This window comes from Idiotropiscis lumnitzeri, unplaced genomic scaffold, assembly GCF_059441095.1.
Source record: "Idiotropiscis lumnitzeri isolate Australia: NSW breed Sydney's pygmy pipehorse unplaced genomic scaffold, RoL_Ilum_1.0 HiC_scaffold_50, whole genome shotgun sequence".
Taxonomy (NCBI): domain Eukaryota; kingdom Metazoa; phylum Chordata; class Actinopteri; order Syngnathiformes; family Syngnathidae; genus Idiotropiscis; species Idiotropiscis lumnitzeri.
Genome location: NW_028283588.1, coordinates 693,497 through 702,197, shown reverse-complemented (window position 1 = coordinate 702,197; position 8,701 = coordinate 693,497). Strand labels below are relative to the sequence as shown.

General features: G+C 41.8%; 1 protein-coding gene across 1 annotated transcript; it reads right to left on the bottom strand.

Annotated features, from left to right (window-relative positions):
• Positions 1–3,270: 3,270 nt before the first annotated feature.
• On the bottom strand, positions 3,271–6,408 carry LOC148315716 (uncharacterized). The gene is made up of 2 exons (XM_088287396.1): positions 6,260–6,408; positions 3,271–5,527 (listed from the first exon to the last, which is right to left on the bottom strand). Exon 2 carries the CDS (start codon positions 5,218–5,220, stop codon positions 3,271–3,273), a length of 1,950 nt encoding a protein of 649 aa, XP_088143522.1. The 5' UTR covers positions 5,221–5,527; positions 6,260–6,408.
• Between the last annotated feature and the right edge of the window lie 2,293 nt (positions 6,409–8,701).

The following is an 8,701-nucleotide window of genomic DNA, read 5'->3' as shown; positions in this document are numbered from 1 at the left end:
GCCCTCATATATGCTCGGATGACTGTTTCGGCCATGAGGATGTCACAATACGAAATTCGTGATTTTTCGTGAAAAGTTGTGGGAGTGGCATTGCACTGTTCGGCAATAAAACAAAGCTGATTATGAGGTTCTAAATATGAACGACAACTCGTAAAACTTTACACACACATCAGGCCGAGCAAATTTATCAATATTTTATACGTTAGTTGTGCAGCTTTTTTTAAATGGCTCGCCATGGCCCTCGAGAAATGTTAAAAAAAAGCAGCTCTGGTTGAGTGTTTCACCTCGCTTTTTGTAAATTTTATGGAGTACAGTGAACCCTCGGTTATCGCGGTTAATGGGGACCGAGACCATCCGCGAAAACTGAAAATCCGCGAAGTAGCGGCGCACCTTCAAAAATGCTTAAAAAAAATATACAATATATATAATAAATATATATATATATATATATATATATATATATATATATATATATATATACGGGGAGAGAGAGAGTGAAATTCATGTTATAACAAAAAAAACAAATTATTATTAAAACGTATTATTTTTTTATTCCCCAGCCATTCTTTTTGTATTTATTTAATTACTCCGACTTTTACCTGCTGGTACGCCGTCCGGTGTGCCCTGGGAAATGAAAGGTGGCATTCTTTATTTATTTATTCATTTATTCATTCATAACTGACAGCCTCGCGCTCCGCTCGTGCCCGGGCAGAAGAGGTGCTCCAATTTGGCTTAACTGTGACACACGCCCGTCCTCCTCCGTCCGGAGCTTCCATTCGGTTAAACTTAGGGGCCGCTTGGCACCGCCCGTGCCCGGGGTAGGTGCTCCTCTTCGGCTTACTGTGACGCGAGCATGCCCTCCTCCTCCGGAGCTTCCATTCGGTTAAACTTAGGGGCCGCTTGGAACCGCCCGTGCCCGGGGAAGGTGCTCCTCTTCGGCTTACTGTGACGCGAGCATGCCCTCCTCCTCCGGAGCTTCCATTCGGTTAAACTTAGGGGCCGCTTGGCACCGCCCGTGCCCGGGGAAGGTGCTCCTCTACGGCTTAACTGCCACGCACGCTGGCCGGAGCTCTGGTACGGTCCGAACCGCGCGAAACGTCGCCACCGATCGTGTCCGGGGGAACGTGCTCTTCTTCGTCCACTCTCCTCTTCGCCCACGCTCTTCTTCGGCGCACGCCGGCCGTCTAACCGCTCCAGCGCCCCGTCGTGCCGCTCGGCGAAACTACAATGCCCCCGAATATTTTTTAGACCCGCGAAGCACTGAACCTGCGAAAGGTGAACCGCGAAGTAGCGAGGGTTCACTGTATGTATAAGACCAAGACCTACAAAAAAGTCTCTTGGAGCAATGAGCTAGGTTTTACAGGAAGTCGGCCATTTTGAATTTACTTAAAAGGGGGCGGGTCACCACAATGGACTTTGTGTAGAAATTATTATTAGGGCCCGAGCAGCGACCGCGGCGAGGTCCCTATTGTTTTTGTAGAAAATATTATTACTTTTATTATTATTATTATTATTATTATTAGGGCCTGAGCAGCAACCGCTGCGAAGTCGCTATTGTTTTTGTAGAAATTATTATTATTATTTTTCCGATTGTTCGATCGCATTTTTGACCCCCGAAACATGCACAAAAACTCACCAAACTTGGCAGTCTCATCGGGCATGGCGAAAAATTTGATATTTTAACGTCTAATATGAACAGGAAGTGAGTTATGAATTTTTGAAAGTCCGACTTTTGCCCTTTTTTGCATGTTTACAGGGGTCATTCTTTTGCACCCTGATCCTAAAGGCTTCATCTGATTGCCTTAAAATTCTGTCTGTAGCATCTGAAGACCTGGCACAAACACTGGGGCTAAAATTTTTTGTTTCCGAAATACTATATGACGGGGGCGGGGCATCAAAGTTTTCACTTAAGATTTCCTTCGCCGCAATGGACAAAATGCTTAATAACTCTCCTGCACATGCTGCTAAAAATCCAAAACTTCACATGTACATAAAGAGTCTGTACCTGAAGACATCTATATGTTTATATTCAGTTATACACCTTGCGCCAATCAATATCATTTTTTACATTTTGACGTACTGCACGGTGCCCTTTTAACGAATCTGATTGAAAATTGGCTAGAAAAGACTCAAGACATTGATCTTACTCTATCCCTATTTTTGTGACTTTCCTTCGAAGGGCGTGGCTATTACGGTGCCGCAGAGTCTGATTATTCTCCGTGGCAACAAAAGTTCCTGCAAAATGATTCAGATGATCCATCTTCTCGAAATTTTTCACATTTGAGGATATTCAGGCCCTGAAGACGGCTGCCAACTTATTTTTGATCGCAGTGGTAGCGCCACCAACTGGTTAAAACAAATACAAATTATTTTCGTTGATTTTTTTCTCCGGGCAGGTTAACAAAATCTACCTTACATTTGCTCGGATGAGTGTTTAGGCCTTGAGGATGTCACAATACGAAAGTCTTTCGCCTTCTTCAGAGTGTCACATGATGGTGTCTTGTGGCCCGTCTTTATCAGCTGATGTTCCATGAGTGTCAGGTTCGCCAATTTGACATATAGTGTTCGTGAGCTAAAAGGAGAGACAAACAGCTCTTGTGGAGACAGAAAGGTTAAACAAAGTTTATTTGACAACTTTATCTCCCCCCCTGTTCCTCGATGCTTTTCACACATTCCCTTTTATAACATCGGGGAATCAGATTACACTCAAGGGTGGTACAGTTCGTCTTAGGTTCAGTCCGGTTTATCATTGGGGTGTCGCCATGGATCGCAGCTGACTTTGACGTCAACATCCTTTATCAGGACCCAGTTGCTTGCTTCAGACTTCGATGCCAACTTATCAGGGCTCTTCAGGATGTTGTTTACTTCAACCTCACTTCTGAAGAAGTGCCACCGCCCCGCCAATTGCAGACACCTCTCTGCAGTAGAGGTGTCTCCCTGTATCACCCCTCACACTGCAAACACTCAGCATAGTTCACTATATTAAACTGCAACATGTTATATGCACTACATATTAAAATAAGCTGCATCACGGCAAATGTATAATAACCTCTTAATATTATTCTAACATTCCCTCCTGTTTATTCTACATTTGCCCCAAGAAATTATCATCAATGGAACTTCCAAGGATTTAATTCCATCAAATCATTAGCTTGATAGCAAATGTAGACCCCTTTATCATTATTTATTTATTTATTTATTTATTTATTTATTTTTTTTGTATTTTTATTTGAGCGTTTTGGATTAACGAATAGTATCTCCCAGTTAAATTCAGTCGTCGTCATCAACTTGGTCATCAGTGTCTCCTCCATCACCAGCACTTCTGTAATTAATCAAAGGATATATTTCCTGTAGTTTGGAATTTGTTGGAGCGAGAGCTGTTGAGATAAGTCGGACAATCAAAACGCGAATGCAGGGAATACAACAACATCCACACAGTACAAGGATTGAGGTGAACATTGTTATAGAAATCATTACCGAAAATACCAAATTTTTATATTTACCAAACGTTTTGTTCCACCACTCATCCCATGCAGAGGTACTCACACCTGAGTGTTCCTTCAGCTTTCGGTTCAGGGCGCGCAAGCCTGTAATGGCTCTTGTGAGGGACCCTTCCGGAGAAGTGTTGTTAGGAATGAAAGTGCAACACTGATCCCCAATCACGGCGCAAACCCCTCCTCTCTCTGCCAACAGCATGTCCACCGCGATGCGGTTTTGAAATGCCATGAGTGATGTTGCTGCCAATTGTTCTTTAATAGCTATAAATCCTTCTTCAGTGAAGTTCCCCAATCTTTGCACGTTATAGTGTATGTAGTTTATTCGATCCACATTCTTATTCGGTGTAATCCAAAGGAGAATGGACTCGAACCCCGCTGCGATTTGATTTACCAACTTATACTCATCTGGTACGCCCCTTGGTTGGCCAATTGCATCCAAATAGGTCATATCACCATCCCTCCAGGAAGCACTTCGTCTTTTCCTGGCGTAATAATAGGGGGATTCGTGGGCTTCAACTGCTCTTTGAATGTCCCCTGCTGTGGATGGAAAAATAGACACTGGTAAGAGAAGTGACACCAATGCACAAGTTCCAACTGCGTCCTTTAATGAATCAAATAATTTAGTACCCCCACACCACCACCACACATCGCTGCGTGGCAGTAGTGTACCTGATTGGAGCAGAGTTGTTTTGCACCACGCTGATGATAAGCCTCCCACTCTATTTTGTGTTCCTGTAAGATTAACACAAGTAAAGTTAGCCACTGCCACATCGGTCGAAAAGATAGGCTTATCTTTCGTTGCTTTCGTAGCCGGGTAGACATCATTCCAAGCAATGCAATCCGCATTAGGCGTCAATTTTGTCATTACTTCTAAAAGGCATGTTGATGGAAGAGCTGCTGGAATTACTCGTAGCAATGGTCTCGGGCCCATACATGAAACACAGCTAGAATTTGCAGTCTTAGCAGCTGATTCCATTAATAGTAGCCAATTATTTCCTAATTGGGTAACTCCTGTAACAGCCAAAAAGTGATCATCTACAGAGAGTTTTCCTTTAAATTTTAGCACCATTTTAGATCGTTTTTTCATCGAAGTTTTGGTCTCTATATTTTTTATAGGGGTAGCCTCAACGGGATTCTTTAAAATGGTAGATACACAAATTACAATAGTATGATAAGGATCTACCCCTTGAGAATATGGGCTTAAATCTAATTCTTCACACGGATTATTGTCGCATCCCCAATTTGTCGAGTTAATAGTTAACTGAATTCCTATCGCTACGTGTGTTAATGAAAGTTTCTTCCGCAAAGTTTTTGCACATTTTTCAGTCGTCCAGTCAGACCAGTCTTGTCCCGTTTCTGCTACCAGTCCATCCCATCTTCTAGTTCTCACAGTTAAGTACCATGTGTACCGGCGTCCATAACTTTGCGCACTATACGCATGTTGTCCTACTTTGAAAACGGATGCTTCACTCAATTTAACTTCAGACCATGGTATAATAGCAGTTGTCACCTTGTTAGTCGGCAAACAAATCATTGTTGCTGAGTCAGCAATGCTGTTGCTCCTAGCGCATGATGTAAAGTCCATCTTATCAGGTAACCTAAGATTTTTAGTTGAATGTCCATTATTATTATTTATCGGTGTATATGTTGGTGTATACAAAGCTTTCACTGCAACCAAGGCTGCACAACACAAAATCTCAAACTTTATCCACGCGAAAGTCATATCGGCCGAGAGACCCCTAATAGGGTAGGGTGGCTTATAGTTCTTCACTGGCCTAAAATGTTTTCAGATCCTATTGATCTGCCCCCACCTAGTCACCAGGCTTGCCTACCTTCCCCTTGTCGGGTGTCTCGGTTGAGATGACCTTCTTACAATGCGCAAGGTGGATCCAGGTGTTTCGTGCTGCAATTTTTACTGCAGTTGGTGTGGTCAGCAGAACTTGGTGAGGGCCTTCCCACTTCGGAGAGTTCCAGTGTTTCCTTTTTAGGCTCCTGATCAGAACCCAGTCTCCCGGAACGACCTGTTCGTCCTGTTGAAGAGAAGTACACTCGCTTTCTGGCAATATCAATTCATTTCTTTTCTCTAAAGTTTTCCTCATGTAATCGGCTAGGTTGGCCTCATTATCAATTTCCCACTGTGTGGAAAAATAAGGTACCCTATATGGTCTGCCAAAAAGAACTTCATAAGGTGTCAGTCCTGTGGAACTTGTAATATTGATATGCAATTTTACAAGATCTATACATCGAGTCCATGGACGTTTAGTTTCTTCCATACATTTTTTCAGTCTATTTTTTATCGTTCCATTCATTCTTTCCACCAGGCCTGCACTTTGAGGATGGTATGAACAATGGTGTTTTAAATCTATGTGAAACATTTGCCCTATTTTATTTATGATTGTATTCACGAAGTGTGTTCCATTATCACTATAGATTATTTCTGGTATACCATACCTTGGTATTATATCTTTACATAATGATTTTGCAACTGTCAGTGCATCTTGTTGTTTTGCTGGAAAAATTTCTACCCATTTTGAGTATGCATCAATAATAACAAGACAATATTTCTTCCCCTCGCTTTTACTCAATTCAATAAAATCCATATGGATTCGTTGGAAAGGGTATGTTGCTTGAGGAAACAGTCCTCTTTTTGGGCGCATGTTTCCCTGAGAATTGTGTCGAGCACAGATCATACAGGCTCTACAAAATCTTTTTGAGAAAAAATTAAAGCCATATGTTGTATAGAATTGGTTTATCTGTCTTACCATCCCTCCCGTTGATACATGTGATACACCATGTGTCAAAATAGCAGCCCATCGAAAAAGATTTCTTGGAAGAATCGGCTTCTTTTCTGAACTGATATATATACCATTAGCTAAAGTAGCTCCTCTGTCTAACCATAATTTTTGCTCCTGCATAGGACTTTGTTGCTGCATGTCTATAAGGATGTGGTCTCGCAGGACGTTATCTGGCGGCGCACACTCGGCCACACCTATGAGTGGCTTGGTGGCTGCTTTTTTCGCTGCCTTATCTGCGAACGCGTTTCCTAAAGTAATTTCATTAATACCCACAGTGTGTGCGGAACACTTACATATTGCAATTTGGCTTGGTAATTGAACAGCATATAACAATTTGGATAGGAGTTCAGCATGTGTTACGGGTTTTCCAACGGATGTTATCATTCCTCTATTTTTCCAATATTGCGCAAATACATGACATGTTGAAAAAGCATATTGACTGTCAGTATAAATTGTTACTGCTTTACCAGTCATTAACTTACATGCCTCAGTTAGGGCTACCAACTCAGCAGCTTGGGCTGAATAATGAGAAGGAAGTGGTTCTGATTTTAACACCGTGTCTATTGTGACCACCGCATAACCAGTTTGTGTTTTCCCGAATTCATTTTTCCTAGATGACCCGTCAACGAAAAGAATAATTCCGTTCTGTAAGGGTTGATCTTTTAGATCAGCCCTGCACTTAGTCGTTTGCTCAGCCAGTTCCTGACAGTCATGTTGTACACCATCATCAGGGAGTGGCATTAAAGTTGCTGGATTTAAACCTGTGCATCTTTCTAATGTGAGGTGCGGTTGTGATAACAAAACAGCCATACAGGACAAGTGTCGTGCTGGTGATAAGAATACCATGTTTGTCTGCAGTAGCAGTGCAGATACTGCATGTGGGACTTTTAAGGTCAATGGATGAAAAAGCACGACTGCTGAGCTGCTCTCTACAGCTAGTGACGCTGCCACAACAGCTCTTACGCAATGAGGAAGCGCACGTGTCACATTGTCTAACTTTGAAGAATAATACGCCACAGGTCTTAGTTTATCACCATGTTGTTGAGCCAATAATGATGTCATGTAGTCACCCTTGCAATCCACCATCTGGACGAAAGGCTTAGAATAATCTGGCAAGGCCAAGGCCGTACTAGACACCAAGGCCTGCTTGATATCACAGAATGCCCGCTCTGATTCTGTGGTCCACCGCAAAGGTGAAGTCACTTTTAAACTATCTTCATATATCAATTTGGAAAGTGGTGCAACTATTTCTGCATAATTTGGAATCCACGTTCTACAATAATTCGTTAGTCCCAAAAATGACATCATCTGTTTTTTAGTTAAAGGTTTAGGAGCGTGCAAGACAGCTATTTTCCTGTCTTCTAAAATTGTTCTTCCTTTTTTACTTAAATTATGACCCAAATATTTAACCTCTTCTTTCCACAACTGTAATTTGTTTTTATTTACCTTGTGTCCTTCCTTCGCTAAATGACACAATAAAGCAACAGTGTCTCTTTTACTATTTTGTATGTTTGTTGAAGCTAATAAAATGTCATCCACATATAACAAGACTTGGCTTCCGCATGGCGGTTCAAATGTAGACATACTAGCTGTCATAATTTGGGAATAAATTGTAGGGCTTTCACAGTACCCTTGTGGTAATCTGGTAAATGTATATTTTTTCCCTTTATGTGTAAACGCAAACCAGTACTGACTATCTTCATGAACAGGGACTGAGAAAAATGCGTTGCTCACGTCGATTACTGTAAAGACCGCTGCGTCTGGTCTTAATGAATTTAATAAAGTATGTGGATCAGGGACACAGGGTGCCCTATGTACTACGGCGGAATTTACTGCTTGTAGGTCTTGGACCATTCTCCAGCCTACAGAAGGCGGAGCCTTTTTTACTGGAAAAATAGGTGTATTACATGGAGAATCTGGACACTCAATTATTACTCCTGCACTAATCAATGATTCAATCACTGGTTGTATTCCCGCCAACGCATCTGGTTTTAATGGATATTGTTTAATACAAGGTCGATATTCTGTTTTTGGTTTAATTTGTACGGGTTGCGCGCTTCTAATAAGTCCTACGTCTGACGGTAATGTTGCCCATAGGAAATCTGGTACTTCCTTTAAACTGTCTTCCTCTTCCTTCGTCACGAGATAAGAACCTCCTTTTTGTCATATTCGGTGAAGAAAACGACTCGCATCGGCCTGCACTTCCCAAAACAATGCTTTTCTTGTCATCCTTTCCATCTCACTATGCTCCACACCTTGCACTTTATTATCTGGTTTCCAATCATCTGCATGTCTACCTCTTTGAACAAACGATCCTAATTCTCTCCATCTTAATTCAAAGGGTTTAAATAAAGATATGTGTGGTGTTATTCCCTTGTATAAATGATTTAAAGTATGAGGCAGTCTAAC